The sequence below is a fragment of the Canis lupus genome, chromosome 20, assembly GCF_048164855.1.
Source record: "Canis lupus baileyi chromosome 20, mCanLup2.hap1, whole genome shotgun sequence".
Lineage (NCBI taxonomy): Eukaryota > Metazoa > Chordata > Mammalia > Carnivora > Canidae > Canis > Canis lupus.
Genome location: NC_132857.1, coordinates 54,842,509 through 54,866,959, shown reverse-complemented (window position 1 = coordinate 54,866,959; position 24,451 = coordinate 54,842,509). Strand labels below are relative to the sequence as shown.

Here is a 24,451-nt window from a genome sequence, read left to right as displayed (position 1 = left end):
TGCAGTTAAGACTTCCAGTACCATGTTTATTTTATTTTATTTTATTTTTTAAGATCTATTTATTTATTCATGAGAGAGAGAGAGGCAGAGACATAGGCAGAGAGAGAAGCAGGCTCCTCACAGGGACCCTGATGTGGGACTCAATCCCCAGACCCGAGATCATGCCCTGAGCCAAAGGCAGACGCTCAACCGCTGAGCCACCCAGGGGTCCCAAGTACCATGTTTAATAATAAAAGTTTGAGAGTCTGCATCCTTGTCTTGTTCCTGACCTTAAAGGAAAAGCTTTCAGCTTTTTACCTTTTGAGTATGATCCTGGTTGTGGATTTTCACGCATGGCCTTTACTGTATTGAGGTATGTTCCTTCTATATAACTTTGTTAAGTGCTTTTATCCTGAATGGATATTGAATTTTGCCAAGCTTTTCTGCATCTCTTTTGCCAATTGTATGATTTTTATGCTTCATTTTGTTAATATGGTGCATCATATTGATTGATTTGTGAATATTGAGCCAGCATTGGATCCCTGGAATAAATCCCACTTGATCATGATGAATGATCCTTTTAATATATTGTTTTCAGTTTGCTAATATTTTGTTGAGGATATTTGCATCTGTGTTCATCAGGAATATTGGCCCGTAATACTCTGTTTCTGTAGTGTCTTGGTGTGGTTTTGGTATTAGTCTAATGCTGGCCTCGTAGTCATTCTTCCCTCTTCGGTTTTTTGGAATAGTTTGAGAAGTATGGGTATTAACTCTGAATATTTGGGAGAATTCACCTGCGAACCTATCTGGTCCTAAAATTTTATTTCTTGGGAGTTGTTATCATTTTTTAAGGATTTATTTTATTTTAGAGCATGAGCTGAAGGGGCAGAGGGTGAAGAAGAGAGAATCTCAAGCCAACTCCACACTGAGTGGAAAGCCCGACATAGGGCTGGATCTCCTGACCCTAAGATCACAACCTGAGCAGAAACCAATAGTTGGGTGCTTAATCCACTACCACCACCCAGGTGCCCCAGAGAAGTTTTTAAATTACTTTTTTGATTTTGTTACTAGTAGTTCAGATTTTCTGTTTCTTCCTGATTCAATCTTAGAAGATTGTGTGTTTCTAGGAATTTATCCATTTCTTCTAGGTTGTACATTTTGTTGGTGTATAAATTTTCAAGGTGGTCTCTTGAAATCCATTGATTTCTGTGGTGTCAGTTGTAACTTCTCTTTTATTTCTGATTTTGAGTCCTCTTTATATCTTGATGAATCTTTCTAAAGGTTTATCAATTTTGTTTGTCTTTTCAAACAGCCAGCTCTTAATTTCATTGATGTTTTTTCTGGATTTTTAAAAATTTCTTATTTGTTTTCATTCCGATCTGTATTCCTCCCTTGTTCTGTTCTTCTTTTTCTACTTCTTTTAAATGTCACATTAGATTCTTTCATTGAGGTTTCACTTGTTTCTTTAGGTAGGCCTGTTTCAGTCATATCACCTTCCTCCTCAGACTGCTTTTGCTCTGACCCAAAGATTTTTGGAACACTGTTTCCCTTCTCATTTGTCTCCATGTATTTTTCTGTTATCTCTGATTTCTTTCTTGACTCATTGGTTGTTTAGTAGTATGTTATTTGGTTTCCACATGTTTGTGGTTTTTCTAGGTTTTTTTCTTGTGATTGATTTCCTGTTTCATACCATTGTGCTTGGAAAAGATGCTTGATACGATTTCAGTCTTATTAAATTTATTGAGACTTGTTTTCTGGCCTAACGTAACTTGTCCTGGAGAATGTTCCACGTGCACTTAAAAAGAACGTGTTTGGTGTCTTGTGCTGGTTTTGGATGGAATGATCTGTATGTATCTGCTGAATCCATCTGGCTAGTGTATTTTTTGTTGTTGTTTTTAGATTTTTATTTATTTGTTCGTGAAAGACACAGAGAGGCAGGTTCATCACAGGGAGCCCAGTGTGGGACTTGGTCCTCTGGGATCACTCCCTGAGCCAAAGGCAGATGCTCAACCACTGAGCCACCCTGGCTAGTGTGTTTTTAAGGCCAGTGTTTCCTTAATTGATTTTCTGACTGGATGATCTGTGTATTGATGTAAGTGAGGTGTTAAATTATAATTAACATATAAAATTATAGTATTACATTCAGTTTCTCCCTTTGTGTGTGTTAATATTTGCTTTATATGTTCAGGTGCTTCGGTGTTGGGTGCATATATATTTACAGTTATATTCTCTTACTGGATTGATCCCTTTATCATTACATGATGTTGTTTGTGTCTTAGCACAGTCTTTGTTTTTTTTAAGGTCTGTTTTGCTTGGTACAAGTATCGCTATCCTGGCCTTTTGTTTGTATGTTTGTATCTATTTGCATGGAATATCTTTTTCTGTCCCTACACTTTCAGTGTGTGGGTATTCTTAGGTCTGAAGTGAATATTGTATAGGCAGCATATAGATGGTTCTTGTTTTTATTTTTAATCTGTTCAGCATCCCTATGCCTTTTGATTGGTGCACTTAATCCATTGACATTAAAAGTGCTTATTGGCATGTATGCACTTACTGCCCTTTCATTGTTTTCAGTTGTCTTTATAGTTCTTTTCTGTTCCCTTCTTCTCTTGCTCTCTTCCCTTGTGATTATATGATTTTCTTTAGTATTATGTTTGGATTCCTTTCTCTTTATTTTTTGTGTATCTGTTTTAAGTTTTTGGTATGTGGTTATAAGTTGGTAGTTGCTTAAATTCAAAAGCATTTTAGGGGCGCCTGGGTGGCTCAGTTTTTTAATCATTCAGCTCTTAATCTTGGCTCAGATCTCAATCTCAGGGTTGTGTGTTCAAGCCTCTCATTGGGCTAACCAATTTACCAGTGAAATTTTGTCATTCATAATTTTTTTTTTACTTCCTCTTAGGGCCTTTTCATTTTTGCTTAAAGAAGTGCCTTTACCATTTCTTGTAAGGCTGGTTCAATGATGATGAATTCCTGTATCTTGGAAACTTTTTTTCTCTCCAATTCTGAATAGTAATTTTGCTATGTAGTATATTATTGGTTGTAGGTTTTTTCCTTTCAACACTTTGAATATTATGTATTTTGTTTGAATATTATATATTAGACCTCCTTGGATTACTCTTCTTTAGGGCTTTCTGTACTTCCTGGCCCTGGATGTCTTGTTTCCTTTCCCAGATTAGGGAAGTTTTCAGCTATCATTTCTTCAAATAAGAAGTAATTTTTCTTTTCTTTTTTTAAGATTTTATTTATTTATTCATGAGATACACAGAGAAAGAGGCAGAGAAGGCAGAAGGAGAAGCAGGCTCCTTGCAGGGAGCCCGATATGGGACTTAATCCCCTGATCCCAGGATCACTCTCTGGGCCGAAGGCAGACACTCAGCCTCTGTGCCACCTAGGTGTCTCTCTTCAAATAAGTTTTCTGCCCCTTACTCTCATCCTTCTCCTTCTGGGACCACTAGAGGTGAATGTCTGTATGGTCGATGTTGTCTTCATGATCCCTTAACATATTCTCATATTTTAAACTCCTTTTCCTCCTCTGTGCTGTACAACTTGGGTTCCATTACCTTGTCTTCAGATTGCTCATCCATTCTTCTGCATCTTTTAATCTGTTGTTTACTTCAAATTATTATATTCTTCAGCTATGATTGATTCCTTTCTATATTTCTTAGCTCTTTGTTGAAGTTCTCACTAAGTTCATCCACTTGTTTCCCAAGTGTGGTAATCATCTTTCTGACCATTATTTTGACATCTTTACCAGGTAGATTGCTTAAATAACTCTATTATTTAGTTCTTTTTCTGAGGTTTCATCATTTTTCATTTGGAACATACTCTTCTGTCTCATTTTATCTGAATCTTTGTGTTTGCTTATATTGGGTAGCTGTGTCTCCTGGTCTTAAAAGTAGTGGCCTTATATAGAAGTCATTCTCTGGAGCCCAGACGTACAATCTGTTCTGGTCATTAGACCCTGGAGCTTCAGGGCTGTTTCATATTGGCTACTTGCACTTCTCTCTTGTCACTGGGCCACAGCTGCTGAGAGCACTCGTCAAGGCTGGTTCCTGGCCCATATGGCTGCAGTGCCTCATCACAACTACTACAGGCACACCAGTGTGTAGAGCTGGCCCCAGCCCAGGTGGCTGAGAGACCCAGCTGCAGCTGCTGAGGGCAGGTGGGTTGGGCAGCCCCCATGTGGCTCATTGTGAGATCTCTCCATGACATTTGTGTGCTTGCTAGTGGGTGGGGTTGGCTCCCCTTCCCTTGGGTAGGACTTATTTAGAAGGGGAACTTAGCTGGGTGGGTGATTCTGATGGTGCAATTCCACAGGGGGATGGCCCTGGCATGGATAGTGGTGCTAACCAGGTTGATGGATAGTGTCACAACTGGCTCTTGGAAGCATGTAACTAGCTTCGCTGAAGAAAAACAAGAAAAATAGTACTGCTAGCACTTTCATTCCCAAAGAAAGCTCCTATAGATCCCTGTCTCTCCAGCATTATGTATACTTTATATTAGTCAGTATACCTTCATATGTGGCCCAGATGTTTTTCAAACTGCTGCCTCTGAGCAATTGAAATTGTGTGTGGGCCCTGTAAGAATGGAGTCTCCATTTCCTATCATCCTCTGGCTCTGCCAGAATGAAGCCCCACTGATTTTCAAAGCCAAACATTATGGAGACTCCTCTTTCTGTGCGGATACCCAAGGCAGAGGGTGCCCAATATGGGGTTTGAACCCCTCACTCCTCAGGAAGGATTTCCACACCTCCTGCCTGTGGGTCACTGCACTGGGTATTTGAGTTCCTACCCCAACCACATCTCTGCTTCTTTTACCCTTCTCAGTGTGGCTTTTAAAAGTATCTTTAGCTGCAAAAAAAAAACCCAAACAAAAACAGAACAAAATCTTCAGCTGCTACTTTTCAGGGCATTCTCAGAGTTGCTTTATATGTAATTGCAGCCTTGGTGTGTCCATGAGGAGGTGAGCTCAAGGTACTTCCCTGCTCCATTTTCCCCATGAAATCAAAATAACCTTTTAATAGAGTTCTTTACCTATTTTGGATCTCTTCTTGCCCTCCTCTTTTCTAAATGTTTTTCTTTTGAGAAATTGTGAATTAAATATATAAGTGGGAAGAGATAGAGAGCAGCAAGAACTTTTTTTTTATGCTTTACATTTATAGAGTTATATAGCATATGTATTAAAATACTATATTTTAATAGAGCCAAGTATGAGAATACCTTTCCCAAGCATTGATACTAACTCTCCCATAAGAATAGACTCCAAATTAGATTTTCAGTAATTCAGTAGTATCTCCAGAATGCCTAATAAACCTGTGTTTTTCTGATCCACATTTCCCTAGATGCTCGCTTTAAATCGTGTAACAACATCACACCCATTTATGACTGCAGCAGATCTGATGGAGGCAAACCAGTTGTGCAGCATGGACTCTAAAGCAAATATTGTACATGGTGAGAAACCTGCTTAGTTTTTTTTTATAAGTCTACGTTAATGGAGTTCTTTCAAAACTATACTTAACTATAACACAGAATACTTTTATACTCATAGAGCCTTTAACTCAGCCCTGCAAAAGGTATCATCACCCACATTTAAAGTGAAAGAAACTTGAGGCGCCTGGGTGGTTCAATTGGTTAGGTGTCTGCCTTCCACTCAAATCATGATCTCAGGGTCATGGGATCAAGCCCTACATCAGTTGTTCAGTAACGAGTCTGCTTCTCAACCTCTCCCTCTCCCTCTGCAATCTCTCTGACTCTCAACTGAGTTTATTTTATTCTTAAAATAAAATCTTAAAAATAAAAAACAAAGTGAAAGAAACTTGATACTCTGCCTCCCTTGCTACACTGGATATCCAGCTAAGACTTGTATTGCAGGCATTCACATTGCATCAAGTTCTGCTAAAGAGCATTGGCATTGAAGCGTTCACTATGCCTTTAAAGAATATAACAAATTTTCTTCTCTCCAGGAAAAAAATTTTAGATATAATTTCTACATGTTTAGGGTTTCTCTGAATAATCAAGGACCCTATGTGATTTAAAGTTCATAATTGTAGGGTCACCAGGGTGGCTCAGTGCATATGCCTTCGTCTCAGGTCATGATCCCAGAGTCCTGGAATAGAGCTTCGCTTTGGGCCCTCTGCTCAGTGGGGAATCTACTTCTCTCTCTGTCTTTCTCTCTCTCTCTCAAACAAAAAATTAAAAATGAAGTACATAATGGTAGTTTCAGTTTATGTTTATTATGGGACATATGAGAAGTGCTTGATAATATTCTCTCATCCTTAAAACATCTCTGTAAGCTTTATGCTTCTTAGTTTGCTCTTATTTGTAAGCTACACAAACGCAGGAAGCTTGAACAGTTTGCTTAAGATTGTATAAGTTAGAGTGATTGAAACGCATTTGAACCTGGGGAAGGTCTTGATCTCCTGCCATCCCTCAAAACCATTGTCTTTGACTCTGTCATTCTATTTGGAGGAGAGTTCTTTCAATCTTATGAATCAGTAAGTTAATATAAAACTCATAATTTGTTTTCCTTTTACTCTAGGTCTTTCAGTCTTGGAAATCTGTCTTATAATTGCAATGAAACATTTAAATGACATCTATGAAGAGGAACCCTTTAATTTTCAAATGGTCTATAACGGTGAGATGGGACTTTGGTGGTTTCTTTCTGACTGTACCTCACTGCTTATTTGAGGGTGTTAATGTTGGTATTGCTTTCTGTCCAGAATTTCAGAAGTTTGTTCAAAGGAAGGCCCATTCTGTTTATAATTTTGAAAAACCTGTTGTCATGAAGGTAAGACTTAAGTTACACTGTTCTTTTTCTACATACAGGTATATTTTTACATCCAGTTTGGTTGTATATGTCATAGTTGCACGCTTATTAATTTTGTAACATTAGGTGTTTATCTTAGAAATTTTTTTGCATAGCAGACAAAAATTACCTCAAAATGAAATCTTTGAATAATCTGAAGCAGCCAGTTGTTCCCAGTTTGTGGAAGTATACTGCCCTCTACTGTCTGTTTCCGGCCCTGCATGGTGCAAAGAACTAGACGTTACACTGCATGGATAAAATTCTGTCCCTTTACAACTCAAAGGTTGGCTTTATAATCTTAGCAGTAAAAAGACAAAAATGCAGGTATTAGCCATTAAGAAACTAGAGTAAAATATCATAGACTAGTGAGGACATACAAAGTGTTATTAGGGGTTAGTTATGAGTTTTAAAACTTAAGAAATTTCATTAGAACATACAATTGTCCACTAGAAATATGTGAGCCACATAACGTAACTTTGGATTTTCTAGTACCAACAAAAAAAGTAAAAAGAAATTAAATTAAGTTTAATGACAAATTTTACTTGACCTAATATACCAAAAATATTTTAATCTATAATCAATACAGAAAATTATTAATGAAATATTTTATCTTCTATTTTTTAAAAATTACATGTGTTTACACTTAACACGCATCTTAATTTACTAAATATTCATTGGAAATACTTGCTCTTTAGATTTCATAAAATTTGTAGCTGAAGAAGATTTACATTCTGAAATTGTTCCAAACTAACTTAAAATTTTATAATTGACTCGAGTATCAGATTTTAAATTAAAATTAATGATAAACTTAAATAAAAAACCAAGTTCCACGAAAAGCAGTAGCCATCTGTGGTTCCCTTACTGGACAGTGCAGTTCTAGAGGACTTTATGGGGAAAAGCATCTTCTTTCCTTTCATCCCTCCCTCTTTTCTTTTCTTCTTTCCTTTTCTTTTCTTTTTAAAACTGGCCCCATAAGTTCTTTATCATTCTTTATAGGCCTTAGTGATCAGACTTGTATTTTTTATACCAACTAAAAAATGTGAGTACAAGGCAATTACCATTTCTTGAGAACAACAGGGAAAGAATTTAGCCTACTGGAGGTTGTTTTTTTTTTCCCATTCCTAATGTCCATGTCTGCCTGATAGTCATAGTTTGTGGAGGTTGTATTAGTACAAAGGGTTACATGAACATTTAAATTCTTGTGATTTGTATCTGCTCATATCTTAATTTTAAATAAAGTATTTTCCTCCCTAGAAATACTTTAAATCTCTGTTTTATTCAGCTCCAATAATACCTGCAGCTTCCAGTGTTTTCTCATTTTCAGAAACAAGTGGTGTCTGAATTATTTCTCTTTTCATCAGAAGACTTTTTATGATACATAAAGAATAAATTCCAAAGTTTTTTGTTTGTTTTTTGTTTGTTGTTGTTGTTGTTGTTACAATGTGGTTGTAAGGATTAAAAGCTCCAGAATCTATTTCATTTTGTCAGTATTTAATGGTTATTATGTCATGACTTAATGGTTTGTTTTCATACTCTAATAAAATACCTAAAACAATCAGGGTTGGAAAAGACATAATACATGAATATTAGAGGTAAGAGGAAACAGTAAACAGCTCTTTTGGGGAGGGAGATGGAAGAGAAGGCTGTTTTGACAGGTCGTGGCATGTGCTTCAGACTTCTTAGGGAAAAAGGAACCTGTCTTTCCGTCGTGCCCATACCACTCTGCTGAACCATTTATTTTATAGGATCAGCTGAACAGTCATGGTGTACTGCTAGGGATCATTCCTGCCTCTGGCTTTTTTTCATCTATGTTAAGCTTCTACATAGCAACGTTTTACAAAACTAAAAAGAGAATGTAAATGGCAATTTGAATGACCTAAGTAATTAGTTAAAAATTGACTAGTCTTACCAGATGTTAGGTTTTCATAGAAAGAGCTAGAAGCCCTTCCTTTAAATTCAGAACTAGCAGGTGTTAGATACAGAATGAGCTTTGGAAGAAAAACTATATTGTGCAGACTGAATTAGAGTTTGCCCTGTTCACATTCAACAGTGCAAAGACAGATAATTGTATATTGACACTCCTTCACCTGATAGATGAAGTTTTTATGAGGTTGATGAGAGTGGTTTTTGAGCCCTGCTAATTTCTATTAAGTTTTGTTTCCTGGCACTCTGTTCTACAGTTGACCACAACCCTCATTGTTCCCTAGATTAACTTTATTTACTTCCTCTATTCAACCTTAACTATTTCTTTCATCTTTCAGGCTTTTGAACACTTACAACAATTAGAATTAATAAAGCCCATGGAAAGGACTTCGGTAAATACACAGAGAGAGTACCAGCTGATGAAACTCCTTTTGGATAATACTCAAATTATGAATGCTTTGCAGAAATACCCCAACTGTCCTACAGATGTTAGGCAGTGGGCAACATCCTCACTAAGCTGGTTATGAATATAACCAGTGGCTTCAGTTATGAAGTTTCAGGCATACTTTTCTAAGGAACTCAAAGCTATTGTCCTTTAACAAGATATGTTACTACATTTTCTTATATTTATAAACCTGTATTTTTGTATTTATGGGGACTGTTACACATGTAGTATCTGGGCTTTGTCTTGCCTTTGAGTCATGGGCAGTTACCATTCCAGTGAGTTAGATTATCTTGTAAGTAGCAGTTCAAAGAAATAAATGTGACTGTTTTAGGGAATGAACCATATGTTTATTTAATACTTGTCAAGTATTCATGTAGTATATTTGAAGAGTTCGTTTCAACCCAGCAGCCAAGTGCTCTTACAAATCCTAAAGCAGTAAAGAAACAATGGGAAGAGTTGAGGTGTACTGAGTAATCTTTTGGTCCATTGGGAGGTGCTGTATTTTTTTTTTTCCTCTATCCATGGAAAATTTGGATTCTATCCCAGACCCAGGTCTTCTAGTTCAGAAGACTGAACAGTTTGGCCCGAAGGTAGTTCACATGGAAGAAAAAGGTGAAAAGTTCGAATATGAATTTCTTCCAGGCTTCTTTTCAAAAGGTGGTACTTATTCATATTGTCTATAGAAGAATGCCTTGTAGAATTTTTTAAAAGGCAAATTCTTGGGCCTGTCACAGTCCCAAAAGAACAAAATTTGTCTTTTTAACGGGGACTTTAGGAAATCCCTGGAAAAATATTCCCGCAATTAATGTGAAGTGTTTGGCACTATTAACTAAACTCATTTGTATCAAAAATTAAATCCCTAAAGGGAATGTGGAAGTGCTCACCTTACAGATTCAGGAGTTCAGGCAGGAACTCATTCAGGTGTCTGTTTAAAGTGCAATTTAATAAACATTTGCTAAGTGGTAGTGACTTCATTTGTTCAAGAATATTTTATTGCCTGTTTTCATGGAAGGTTTACAAAAGACCATCCATATCCTTGTGTAGTTCATAATCCTTTTAACTGTCAAACACGCTGTGATATTCAGGGACTATTATTTTACAGTTGAGAAAACTAACATAGTAGTGGCAGTGTTCGGAATCAACACAGGTAGCGAATGATTGACAGACCCTGAAATTCAACTCAGATTTGACTGACACCAAAGCCCTACTATCAAGAGCTAAAATTCATTAATGGGTTCTTGCCATGTATTTTTTAAAGTACGCCCTAAGAAATGATTTATCTGCTTTTCAAGAAGTATCAGGTGTAGAATGGACTGTAATATTTCTGTGTATAAATGTAGCTCTTCGGTTCAACCTTTTTTTTGCAGACATAGCTGTTCCTTCCCCGCCTCTAAGTCTTCAGATCACTGTCATTTACTTTTCAGCAGTCTCAGTAAAGGTAAGGCTGGCGTACTGGTTCTGTGCAATAGTCTACAGATTTTTAGGGGGTATTTTGCCAAGATTGATGGTAGCATCACTCTTAACTAGAAGCAAGGATTTTACTCTTGAGCTAAAGTTTTCCCTTTAAAAAAAGTTTCCTGAACTATTTTAGGGAAGTACTATCTGCCTTAAAGGCACTCACTGTGAAAGCATCTAAAGAACTTGATTTTAAGATTGCAAATTACTAGCTTAAGATGCCACTAAAAGGCTGAAAGCTCTCATCTGCCTTCCTGGTTACGAAAGACCTACAGAAGATCCTACAGAAGATCTGTCAACAGCCAGTATACAGATTGTAAAACTTTAAGTAGCAGCGTGGGTTTTCATTTTCAGTGAAACAGTTCTTAAATTAGAAAAAAAAGAGGTCAGCAAAGGTCATACAAATAAATAAAGTATGTGCCTATATTACAAAGGCATTTTTTGAGGCGAGGAGCAATGTTGATATTCCCCTTTACATATTCCATAATACAGAGAAGCTGAGATGTACTTAAAATTTAAGGTCCATCTCTTAAATTGCTTTAAACCATCAATAAAAAAATAAATTTGAAAAGCCCTAGTAAAAAGCTTTGAAGAATAATCAAATAGGGCTTAGGGAATGTTTTCTTCATGTATTAGAGGAGGAGTGTGGCCTTTTAAATAACACAACCCACATGAGCTCCATGAGTCATCAGATTGAAAAACCGGTGAAGAGGAAGTGCTAGAGGCTTCAGTAGGCCTGGCCGATGGGACCCCTCCGAGTACCCTTGCTGAAGCAGGATCTTCTCAGAACACCTCCGGTTCGCGTACACGCATGTGAATGGCTCTGGGGAATTAAAACTGGCTGGTCCTAATGTCATGTGCTGAGTATATGCTGTGTATGAACTCCCCCGAGAACCTGCTGTGCAGGACCTGCTGCGGGAGACCATTTCAGTCTTTGGCAGAGATTCAGCGCACGCTCCACCATAGTTTGCGTGTTCACTTGGTTTAGAAGGCGGTGCGGGTCTTTCAAACTACCGTTACCTAAATGTATTTTCCTTCACGTTTACCCTAAAAAAATACTGAGAATCGCCCTGGTGTGAATTGTGACACTGCTCCCACCGCACCACGGGGATGGGGGCTTTCCATCCGGGACTCTTCTTTGAAAGCCACAAGATAAACAAAAGCCTTAGCAACATTAAAAATGTAAATGGACGGCAGCTTCCTCGACAGTTACTCTTCCCCTAAGTGCAAATACCAGAATTCTTCCATTGAGTCAGTAAATTAGTTACCATCCTTAGGAAATAGAATTTGTATCTGAGATGACTACTCCCTGAGCCACGGTTTTCAGTTTCCGTAGGAACACGAGGTAACTAACGGGCACCAGCCTCTGGTTTCCTGGAACTGGCAGGACTAATAGCCTTCATGGGGCGAGCCGTCTGCTTAGACGCTGAAGGGGGGACCCCAGCCTCGACCAGCCTGCCTTCTCTCACCACTGTCCCCATTCTTGCCTGTGTCAAGGTGTGAGCCTTGCCATGAACGATAAAGTTGCTGTTCCCTCTTTAAGAAAAATAAGTTTATTATTAAAAAAGTGTATGTACAGCTAAAGAAAAACTGCATAAACATCATACCATATTCATTTTTTTATTTAACTCGGGGTGGAATGGGGATAGCATACATTTTATTGTACAATATTTAACAATCACTTATTCAAGGTGGGGTTTTATGGGGCTTTTTTTTTTTTTTTTAGCTTTTTGTTAAATACTTGCAGAAAAAAATAGCAAGTACAATTTGACAGTAGTACAACAACCTGTGCCCAAAACACTGACAAGAAATACAGAGTAAAGCTAAAATAATTGCTTACCAATATTTTGAGAGGTAACAAATAGGATGTGGATTGAGACTGCATAAAAAATGTACTGCTGGTTGAATATCTGAGGTAAATGATGTTCAATTAAGATGCTACTTGTATCATTTTGCCCATAAATCGGTAAATAATTTTATGCACATTATACCAAATGCTTCTAAAAAGTAATGTTTTAAAAAGGTAAAAAAGAGAAACTGGAAAATACTTGTGGAGAAGCTTTTTTTTTTTTTTTTTTTTTAAGTAGTAATCACTTTTAATTCCACTTGAACTTCTCACCCGGCCAGGGTTTTTTTCCCTACCCACCTGCATGTTAGGTAAATGTAGCTGTTACTTTAGGATTGAGGAAAGGAGGAAGAGAGGTTCTTTTTAAATTTCATGATAGAGGATTCTATTTTAAATTCCAAACTTGTTGGGCTTTTTTCCTGATTGTATTTTTCAAAACATCACCATGAAAGATAGTGCAGGTTCATGGGCCCAACCATTTTGAGGCACAGTCTCTGTTCTGGAATTCACAAGGTACCTGTAATAAACATTCAAACAAGAGTCACACTTCACATGCTAAAAACTTCCTAGCATCTAAGATACATACAAGAGCTGTGCAGGGCATAGACTCCGAGTAAAGCCGAACACTGGTTAATCCATCAGTCCTATGGCAGTTGATCATAAAGCATTCCGGACACGGAGATTTGGGCAAGGTAAAGAGTGGAAGTTAGAGCAGCAGTCCTGATGGGTATCAGAAAGGCAAAATACAAGACGAATCATAAGGAGCACCATACACATGAGGAAAAAATTACTGGGGTCTCAGTGCACCCCAAAACAAAGAAGTCATCGTTTTTCTCATTCTTTGATCTTTTTTTTTTTTTTTTTTAGTATCCATAGCTCAAACCTTTTGTGAGCTTGCCCACTCTGCGCTGACTGTAAACCAAACACGAAAATGCCCTGCAAATGAAAGTTTTAACAAGACTAGGTGTCAGGACAGGTAGTCACTGGAACATTCTTATTTTACTGCTTATAAAAAGTGTTTTCCTATTAATATAGTTTTCAAAAGGATACACGTCTTAAAGTTGGTTAGCTAGAGTTAAGTACGATACCCAGGATTTCTAAAAATTTTTTCTAACATGAAGAGAAAACTATCTTTTGAATAACTGATCTTATAAAATTTATCTCTAGTGCTCACGTAAGCCAAACATTCATCCTAATATTCCTTGTTTTGATTTGATTTGATTTTTTTCCTTACTTTTAGAAATAGGGTTAAAATGTTTAGAACAGGAGATTGGCGATTTCCATGTGTGAACATTGTCACTTTTCCATCTTGATTAGTTTCAGAGTGGAAGTAAAGCCAAATCAAGAAACTGAGGTGTCAAGTACTTTTTGAAACATTGTCACTTTTCCATCTTGATTAGTTTCAGAGTGGAAGTAAAGCCAAATCAAGAAACTGAGGTGTCAAGTACTTTTTGAGGTGAACTCAACATCGAAAAGGGAATTTTAGGAATACACTGAAAACTTGGGTACACGTGCGACCCAAGAGCACAACGTCCTGGATGGTGTGTGGCACACAGACGACAATGCTATTACTCGTCTTTCCCTCCCTGCTTTAGAGTGTGTTGACCTATGCATTATTTATAAATAATATAATTTATTATTCCCAGAGATTAAGTGCACATTATATGTAAAATGTAGTGTACTGTGTGGTTAAATAGCCATTTGAAGATAATACATTCACAGTGAGCTCCTGATAGTGACATGTAAAAAATCCTTTTATAAAATTAATGTATGGATTTTAAAATGACCTGATGAAAGTACATAGCATAATACTGGCTATTTGTTGGTCAGTAATCTAGAAATTCAGGAAATTACTGTTTTACTTTGGCCTACATAAATTTGAGGAACAATCCAATCATATTCTAACGCAGTATTGTTTTGAAAAGCACTTTGGCACCTACCTACCATCGCTTCCGTTTTCTTATCAAGGATAAGGCATGAACTATCCTAAGAATCCTGGTTGTCAAAGCAATTTGCGGGAAGAGGCAAGAGGCTCGGCGGTCTTACCTCTGTCGACGTCGGTTACCTCTAAATGTCATTGCATATTTTAACTTGTTATCCCTGATTTGTTTTAAAACAGTAACATCTGAAATCTGTGCTTAGAATTTAAAACCTCTATCCTAGGATAATTCTCTACAGATCACAGACCTCAAATATTACTCTGACAAGATGGCACCAGGCAGAAATAGAGTGATAAAGGTACGCGTCTCAAAGCAGAGAGTGAGGAATTCTGGGTAATGACACTTCCTGAGGTGATCCTTAAACAGTGATCAAGAATGTCCCACACACTGTTTGGTGAAAAGAAATACACTACAATTCTACACATATAAATAGGAAAAAAAAATCTATTTTAAAAGAATAAAAATGAAGAGCTTTCCAGTGTCACAGCTCACTTTTAAAAATTTAAATCATGCTTAAATTTTCAAATATTCCCCAAACACAGCACACCTAAAAAAAAAGTACTTAGGTAAGTATGCGATAATTTGGGAACTGGATAGAAGATGAAGCTTTAAAACATGGGAGGAAAGGGGGAAATGACATTTTTTCATTTCAAAAAACAGCACTTTTTTCCGTTAAATACAAGCTAGCACAAGAAAAGCTAAAACACTGCTTTATGAATGGCCACTTAGTGTTGGCACTAAGCATAGCTTACCTTTTTTTCTTAAATAACACAGTGAATTTGTAATACCTTGTTACAAAACATGGATCAATTTATTATTCAAATTTTGTTAGTGTTTTCAATTTTATAATTTAGCAACCGTGGAACTGAGGTATACCTTGTTGAGGGAGGTTAAAGTAATGCTTGGAAGCCTCTTTACTGTACCCCACTTTGATGACTTTATGTACACAGAACAGCAGCACACTAAACATTCACAAGCTGTGTCATATTGGCATTACAATAGTCATTTATAGAAACACAACAGCAAATGCAATAAAAACAAGTTACCCTTTTTAAAATCTGAAATGAAAAGTTTTTGATTTAAAAAAAAAATAGCAGTAGTTCATTTAAGGAATTAGTGTCTTCCGACAGACATTTAGAAATCTGATGTCAGTTTTCAAACACTTGATTAGCCAGGTCCAAAAGATCCTTGATTTGGAGAGGGCTACGTTCTTCATGTACACGTTTTCAAAAGTTTCTTTATAGAGTCTGCAGCTTTCCTTAGTCTCGTGTCCTTGGCGTCTGCTGCGGGCAATGCTGGACGTCTCCCAGAGCCACATTTGAAACGAGGGTCTTCTTTCTGACCTGTCCAGGAGACACCGTGTTCATTTCTCACAGAAAATAAACTGTAAGCAGGTCCGTTAGCTTAGCAGCTCCAGTTCAGAGTCCCGTTTCTCACTGTGTACACATGGTGCCACCATCATAGACTAGATTCTTTGGGAGGAAAGTCAACATTTGTCACCATCGTGACCACTGTTACAATGTCCTCTGTGGTAATGATATTTGTTAGTCTTTGCATCTGAGTGATTCTTTCACCTACACATCCAGCTGATAACCTGGCTTCTGCATCGTGATCCCAACATTCTTCTATCGTTTCACAGAGCATTGCCATCCCCTAAAAAGGAAAAACATATTCAGACACCATAGCAAATTCTGTTTCTATTAGGAGACAAATGTCCATGAAGAAATGGCTATTTTTGTCCGTTGCAAGATTAGCCAAGTTTGATGTTCTAGGTCAACATTCACTTGTCTCTACTGTATGCGGGAAATGGAAGAAAAGCACCAAGAAAAAAATAAAATTTCTTACAGCACTGGAGACTGTCCCAAGAGGTTATTAAGGTTTTTTAATTCCAAAAACCCTTGTCCCATTGCTTATAAACCAGGTCAGTTCGAGGCTAACCCGTGAACTGGGCTCAATCAAAACCAAGGCTGAATTTTTTTAAACCAATTCTTATTGTTTTCTTAGTTAATACCAGCATTTCTGTTTTGCAGTTAAATAGAAAAAAAAAAAGTTGCAAAAGCATCCTGGAGATCCTCTATCTGCTTTGTATCCGTCTCCAGTTATATTTGGACCAAAATACCGAGGGCAGTCGTGCCCCATTCACTACCTAAATCTCTAGTTTTAGAGCATTCTGAAGAACCTGAACATAGTCCAATCCCAAATCAAAACATGGAGAGAGGAAAGCTTCACTTTTTAGCTTGGGAAGCTGCTGATCTTCGAGGTCCCCCACCTACCCGCAAGCTCAGGGTCAGGCACTCGCCTCCCTGGGAGCTTTCCAGACAGACAAGACCACAGCAGTGTGAGCCCCTTGGGTTCTAGGACTTCACCATCTCCCTCACGGCCCTAAAACTCTTGCTTACAGAACTCTAGGACCGAATACCCTCTAGGAAGATAACCTCCCCAGAAAATCCTCCCAGAAGAGAAGTGTGCAAATCTTTCCTCCAAAAAGCATTTGATTGGAATTTCAAATGAAAAGCTGTGTAACTTACAGCATGTTTCTGCCAATAATCTCTTAAAACAGGCCGCTTTTTTTTATGCACAACAACTTCCTGCATGTCTTCAAGAGATGGATGCTGGCCAATTTCCTCCTCAAATGGCAACATGTATTCATCTACAGGTCCTGAAATGGAGGGGGGGAATCATTTTAATTCAAATCTTCCTGACGTCCTGAAACACTCCGCATCACCTTTTCCCAACTGCTGCAGGCGGTAAGGACGGGTGAGACCGAAAACTCCACCATTCGGCCTATCGGCCTGCTAAGGGCCGAGGACACTGCCCCTCCGGTCTGGGAGGCAATGCCCACCTCCCCTCGGGACAGGGCCACGGGCGCCATCAAGGCTGGCGAGTCCGCGCCGTGACCCCCCTTACAGTACTTCCCACAATTCGAACCGGACCGTCCACAGCGGTGCCTCCGTCTGCCCGTCTGGGGCCGTCTCCTCCCCATCTTCGCTGGGACACACCCTAGCCCCCTGCACGTTCTGCAGAAGGAATTACGTGCCTCAGAGTCCCACCTCTGCCCTCACAAAACCTGCCAAAAATATTTAGTTTTTTAAAAATCACAATTCTACTCTCGGTTCCCAACAAGTCTTCAGAACGTGCCTTCAACAGACAAAATTTATTCAACAAAACAAGCGGCTTCTATTTTCTCAGGCATACTCCAATAGGAACGTGCAGTTCCGCGTCCGCACGCGTTCGTAACGAGCGCTTCTCCTGACTAGGAACCTTCCGTGTTATTTGCTTCCGTTTTCCACCCGCCTGCAGAGTGACGGTGACATCACCTCTATTCTACAGGTAGGAAAGCAGCCCAGGAAGGTTGCGTAATGTGCGCGAGGGCAGCAGCTGCTCCGTGCAGAGTTGGGCTGCATCTCTGAAGGACGCTGAAGTCTGTGCTTTCCATCCCTGCGGTCTCCCCTTGACGGAAACCCGTCACTAAAGAGCCGTTTCCTATAAAGGACCTGTATCCTATAAAGGCCTAAACCGTGTACAGATGCTCCTAGTCCTGGACAGAACAGAGGCTGGAAACCGTGAGTCCTGAAGGAGGACCTTTAACTCCACCCTCTGCAAGCGGAAGAACCTTTGATGCCTGGAGAGTCCACTTCTGCTCTCGCACTTCCAGCAACTCCAGGGTCTGACGAGCCCACGGCTCAGCAGCAACGGCACGGACTGGCAGCCTGCCCGCCACGTCAACAGCAGGCCCCAGACCCAACCTAGACCTGCTGGGTCCAAACGTGAACTTTGTCAGGAGTTTGGTTCACATGAAAGTCTGAGAGGCACTGAATTTACCCGTCCACGATTAGCCATCGAAGCCCTCGCTTCTCAAGGTTCACTGTCCCCGCCCGCCCTAACCTCTGACCTAAGAGTCAGGAATCCCCGACTCTGCAGTCAAGTACTTACAGCACGTGCCAAGCATTTTAGAAATAGCAGCTGATGTCCTTTTCATTTGTCATGAAAACTTCCCGGCTAACCCCTCCACCGCACAACAAAGCACGTTCATTGCACTAAACCCCAGTGACACCCCTGCATTCCTCAGGCATGACGCCCGTCCAGAGTCACTTCCTGAAGATCTGCGTACCGAGCGCAGAGCTAGACCAGGATCCAGGTCCTGCCCTCAGCTGAACTAGACATTACGTCCGGGCAGGGCCTGGCATATCCCCCACACCACCAGCCCAAGTTCTTAGGAAGCATATTCTCCCGTAATTCCTGCCATCCAACCTATTGCTGCTTCCATAAATGCACGTAATAAACGTACTTCCTCTTCCACTTTGAGCCAAACTACATGGAACAGTTACTCTTCTTCCTGTAGACTTCCAAGCTAGGATTATTTCCAAACTGCATCACTCTCTCCTAGGTCTACGTCCACGCCCTGCCAAACCTCCAATCTTAGGAGAATGAATGGCTGTCCGTTCCTGAGCACCTCTCCCTCTACTAAGGTCCCTTTAAGAGCACAGTAGCCCCAAATTTCATGCAGCAGAGGTGGTCTGTCCTACACTGAGCCCATGACAGGGTGCAGAAAACAAAGCATTCTTAGAAACGTGAGATACGTTGGTTTAAATATTCTCCGCAGCTCAGGGGCTGAGCATCTGCCTCCTTCGGCCCAGAGGGTGTGGTCCCAGGGTCCCGGGGTCCCGGGCTCCCTGCGAGGAGCCCACTGCTCCCTCTGCCTGGGTCTCTGCCTCTCATGAATAAATAAAATAAAATCTTAAAAAAAAAAATTCTACACAATTTCTTCTATGGTCCTTATGGTCTCTTCACCATCTGCAGGGAGTTTTTAGGTAATTATAAACTTAAAGGGGTCAAGCTAATTTACATTTGTCAAGATGTTTGCCTCCTATTTTCATACCAAAAAAAGGTGCCATAACACAAGTGAAGAGAATGGAGACCTTCTGAGAAGCACTAAAGACAGAACCTGGCACACTGTAATTGTGTCACACCCAGAACACAATCTATAAGTTTATAATCAATCAGTGCAAATATTTATTGACATGAACAAGGACTTACATAACAAAGAATCCTTTAGAGCCAAGGTGTGCTACAGAATGTAACTAGTGTCACTCGTGTTCATCATGATGTCTGCATCAGCTCGGACCCCCAAGGCTGTAGGGAGGCAGGACTTAAGCTGTGGTATATCCACGGACCTGCTTAACCACGGAGGACGGACTAAGGTCAATGGGTCGGGTATGTGCTGGCATCATGGGAGTGATGCCCAGAGTGTCCTGGGAGGGAAAACCCCCCAACTCTTCATTTATCTCCTCTTGCCGTAAAAGCAGCCTTGGGAACCGACCGGGGTCAGGCAGGAGCTGCAGGACCCACCAAGGAAGCCGTCCTAATCCCTACGTCTGGATCCGAGTTTCAAATCGAGGTTTCACCATTTACCACCTTGAAACTGGCAGTCAGCTTAATTTCTACTTAAAATTTGAGCCTCAAACTGCTCATGTGTAAAACTAACATAATAACTACCTCCAGAAGGGCTTTAGGAAATAAACTAAAGGCACGTGCCCAGTGCAAAACGCCCGGCAGTGGTAAAGGGCTGGCACGGCCCATGCCTTCCCTCTCCAGCCTGCCCTTCTCCGCCTCCTGAATTCTCTTTAAGCTACTACCTCTTCAAGTCTACTTCAGAAAAAGTTTTGCACTTTAAAATATTACCTTTGAGTGTAATCATCCCTTTTCATATATGTGCAGTAGGCAATACATTGGCATATCTTTTTTTAAAAAATGTATTTTCCCTTACCATCTGCAGCAGTACAGCGAGAAGCCAGTTCCCACAGGACTAATCCCATGGCGTACATATCTATCCTCAAAAATGCATCCCTTTGGAAGTTTATAGCACCCTCTAATACCTCTGGAGCCATATATCTCCGGGTACCAACCTGAAAAAGATGTTGAAAGCAAACAGTACTCATTCATTAACTTTATGAACTAACATTTTATGATTTTGTAAAAAGAATCAAAACCAAGTGTGGTCTGCGATCCCATCAGGCCAGGTCACCAAGCTGTGACCACCAGACTAGAGAGTCCAGGAGCACCGTATTTCATCTCAAGTAACAACAGCCAACACACTGGGAACGGGAAGTTTCCATCGGTAGGGAGGTAGGGACTTCTTACAGAGAGTTCTACGCGACTCTTAAAAAACAGGAGGTAAATCTGGGCTGAAATTGAAAGATTTCCAAAAACCGTGTACAGCAAGGAACAAAGCAGTGTATATACTGAGATCCTTTCTGGATACACTTAATAAATACACCAACAGACATGCTGGGTTGGCTTAGAATTTTCTTCCCTTTCTGGAAGTAATCACAAAAAACAACGGTTTTGTGGGAGACAAAGGCAAAAAACAAAAACAAACAACCCTATAGTTCTCAATTGTACCTTTGCATCCTGTTTGAAATGTGTCTTTAAAAAACAAAACAAAAACAAAACACCCCTTTTTGAGGGTTTCTCTTTCTCTGTATTAACAAAAAATTACATAAAACTTAAAAAGAATTAGCCAAGTAAAGGATGGATAAACTTTTTAAAGTTCTATTTCTACAAAGTCTACATATTTATTTATTCATGAATTCTGTCCTGGCATTCTTTATTTATATCTGTCCCTAACAATTTGGTATTTCTTAGTATTGTAACTATGGTTACTAAGCTACTATAGCTAGCTTTGGTTGGTGCTTGACAATATTCATATATGAATGCTTAAGATTTTTTTGTAAGAAGCTGGGTGGATCCCAATCTAATTGAGCTTTTGGAGATCTAGGGAGCAGCCCAGATAATGGTATTTCCAAAAAGCTCTATCCTCAGATGACTGATCTCTAGACTAGAAGTTAGACAATTATCTGAAAACACACATAAAATGGAAATGTCTTAAAAAAGGAACAGATCACTAAGACTCTAAAGTTCAAGTTTTAAATTCATTTAATAAGATTTAATAAGAATGCTTTAAAGAAATAAAAAAATAGGGTTTTTTTTTGTTTGATTTATTTATTTATTTATTTATTTATTTATTTATTTTCCTCCTTTAACTAATTGTAGTGAAAGCAAGCAGCAGGTCTCAAAAGTTGACTTTTCTCCTAAGATAAATGTATGTCACCCAAAGTACTCTTCTTACCAAGTGACTACTCAACTACCTTCTTAGTGTAAAATGTCCCTTCTTTTATAAATTAATGATAAGATAAAAATGTTTTTCTCCAGTGCTCTTTCTTTGCAACATATAAAATGTAGAGTCATATGCATTTTGAAATATTCTGATCTGGGGCACTGAGTGGCTCAGGTGGTTAAGCCTCTGCCTTCAGCTCAGGTCACGATCCCGGGGTCCTGGGATCCAGTCCCATGTCTGGCTCCCTGCTCAGCAGGAGTCTGCTTCTCCTTCTTCCCCCCACCCCACCACACTGCTCATGCTCATGCACTCTTCCCCCCCTCCCTCAAATAAATAAAATCTTAAAAAAAAAAAGTAAGAAAAGAAATGTTCTGGTCCATGAAATCTAGAGTCAAGGAGCCAGTGATGTGTTATTTTTACCTCCTCATGTAAACCAACCGAGGGCAGTAGTGTCTTAAAAATGGGAGAAGAGGGCTATGAGGTAGGTGCCGGAGGGTTAACTCTTCGCTAAACTGAGCTGCGTATCACAACCAGCTCAGCTGTTTGTCCCAAGGCCTCCCGCACAATCTCCTATCTCCACAAGACTGCCTTCCTTCCCAAACACATTTGGTGTCAGCTTTTCCAGAACTATGACTGCTGACCACTGCTAGAAACCTAAATGCTTATACCATCAATCAGTATTGCCAAAATCTGTTATGCTGTGATTCCTTAGCAACTATCCTTGGAGGTCAATAGGCGATACTGGGAAAAATGAAAGCTGAGAATTAGATAACCAAATAACTGCCATGATTCAAAAGATGAAGAAATAATCATGCCAATTTTGTAAGGAAACGTCACCTCTCAGGTCCAATTGGTTTTCTTAATATAAGGTGATCTTGTAGGAGTGAAAGCACCTTTCCTCGCCTCACAGTTTCTGAGAATAAAGTGTAGGGATAATGCTATTCTCCTAGGTGGCTTTCTTAAAGATTCCCATTGTTCAGAGCTCTTTGTGCAGACTTTGGCTCGATAGAGTTAATTAGACTCTTTGCTCAGGGCTTTGCAAGTGCTCTGAACTCTGGAGAGAATTCAAAGAAAAGCGGTAAAGTTGGTTAAAGAGTTAATGAAGCACTGAAGACCAAGAAGCGAGAAACTAACTGTTGTGTGGAAAAATCAGACAATAGATATTAACACACAGTAGCAAGAACAGTCTTTCCTTGTCCTGCCATTCCTCTTAGGAGGACGAAAGAATTAACAAAACCACTGCCCTAATACTGAGAACGCCCTACGAATGGGGTCTATGTAAACGTGCTGGAGTCTAACTGGATTAGTTTTAAAAATAGAATCCATGACATGTGTCCAGGTTGTTTTACGGACTGACTGGTCTAAGCCACTTGTGTTCCTAACAGTCCTTCAGCACCAGATGAAAATGTCTCCCTCAGCAGATTTAACATACTACTTTTCAGAGTGTCATTTGATATTAGTTGCTGATTTAATAACCATTACAGTCATTTTAGATCAACTCCATCCAGATATGCCATTCTCAGATAATATGGGGCAAGATTATTTTTTTCTTACAGTTTATGCAGTTACAATCCTTACCTGTCCATGGGTATCACCTGCAGACTTGCCAGCCTCGAATTTTAATGCCAACCCAAAGTCAGCAATGCAAGCTGTCAGATTGTTTTTCAACAGCACATTTTTACTTTTGATGTCCCTTGCAAACAGAAAGATAAAGTATTGAAATTAATCGTAAACAAGTTATCTTTTAAAAATTTCACTGAAAGTAGGAAAGGAGGAGACTACACTACAGAAGTAGGATATACAGGAAAAAGGAGGGAGAACGAGTATGCAAGGTCCCCATACAGCCTGAAGCACAAGGGCAGTGACCACTCCTGCTCATAACATGGACAATAAGAAGGAACTTTCTCCATAAAGCAGTTTTCTAAAGAGCTGCTATTCCAAAACCATGGTCTAGTCTAGATGTTACCTATGTCATTCCTACCTACCAGTCATAAAACTGCTGGGGTTCTGAGGTAATACAAATATTACCGAGTTTATAGTTGGAAACTCCCACAGCAAGTGAAATTTAAGAAACTAAGTTAAAAGAATATTCAAATAAGATGAACGGAGGCCTTCTGCCTACGGGTCCAGGCCTACATATTATAACGGTCCCTTATTTTAGTAGTTCTTCGATTCAAAAGCCTTATTGGAGAAAAGCAACTCTGGAATGTAGATCCGAAAATTTTCACCAAAAATATAAACTGCTCCAGCTGGATCGCAGTGTTCTGAAAAGAGTAACTGTTTTAAAGCAATCAGATATTCTCTTCTACACACTACCTTCAACTGGTTCATCCTAGAGATTACTATCCTCTAGCAACTTCCATCGCTGCCCTGAGCGGTGGCTGGATGTACGTACACAGACCAACCGTGGAACAGAGACGGCACCGGAGACACACGCGATGCTACAAACACCAATCCACTTTAGCCTCAGAAGATTTTTAGGAACCCTACTCCTAATAACCTTTTCGGCTGCCAAAGAGATTAGTGCCCTATAGGACTAGGTGAGGGGAGCAAAAATCTGAGAAGAAACAGACTCTATGCAGGAAGGTGAGAAAAATGGGGGGCTATTTCTGAGGAGAAGTCATTCAAGGTTTGCCAAATCAGAATCTGTATTAGAGTTGGATTAAACTAATGCCTCCCAGGATGCGGAACACCACCTGGCGGCACTCAATTATCTGCTTAATGAAGCTGCTTATACCCACCTGTACAGCAGCCATCTCTTTTTTTAATTGAGGTAGATAACGGACACACGTTACATTAGTTGCACGTGTACAACACAGTGTATTTCCACAAGTCTATATGCTGTGCTCCCCCAAGTGCAGCTACTGTTCCCATACACCACCACTGATTACACTCCCTAATGTTGTGCCTTTTACCCCATGACTTATTTATTCCCTAACTAG

At 39.5% G+C, this 24,451-nt stretch overlaps 2 protein-coding genes across 5 annotated transcripts in view; one reads left to right on the top strand and one right to left on the bottom strand.

Annotated features, from left to right (window-relative positions):
- Positions 1-10,120, top strand: part of ORC4 (origin recognition complex subunit 4) — an 87,095-nt gene extending 76,975 nt beyond the window's left edge. For all 3 annotated transcript variants that reach the window (XM_072789129.1, XM_072789130.1, XM_072789131.1), the window contains exons 11-14: positions 5,321-5,429; positions 6,517-6,612; positions 6,698-6,765; positions 9,045-10,120. In XM_072789129.1, coding sequence (XP_072645230.1) covers positions 5,321-5,429; positions 6,517-6,612; positions 6,698-6,765; positions 9,045-9,233 — 462 coding nt within the window. In that variant the 3' untranslated portion in view covers positions 9,234-10,120. The remainder of the gene's footprint in view (positions 1-5,320; positions 5,430-6,516; positions 6,613-6,697; positions 6,766-9,044) is intronic.
- Positions 10,121-12,212: 2,092 nt separating this feature from the next.
- The window catches only part of ACVR2A (activin A receptor type 2A), an 84,818-nt gene continuing 72,579 nt past the window's right edge, over positions 12,213-24,451 (bottom strand). For both annotated transcript variants that reach the window (XM_072789127.1, XM_072789128.1), the window contains 4 exons: positions 23,088-23,202; positions 20,160-20,298; positions 16,921-17,051; positions 12,213-16,045 (listed from right to left, as the gene is read on the bottom strand). In XM_072789127.1, the coding sequence (XP_072645228.1) occupies positions 15,851-16,045; positions 16,921-17,051; positions 20,160-20,298; positions 23,088-23,202 (580 nt within the window). In that variant the 3' untranslated portion in view covers positions 12,213-15,850. The remainder of the gene's footprint in view (positions 16,046-16,920; positions 17,052-20,159; positions 20,299-23,087; positions 23,203-24,451) is intronic.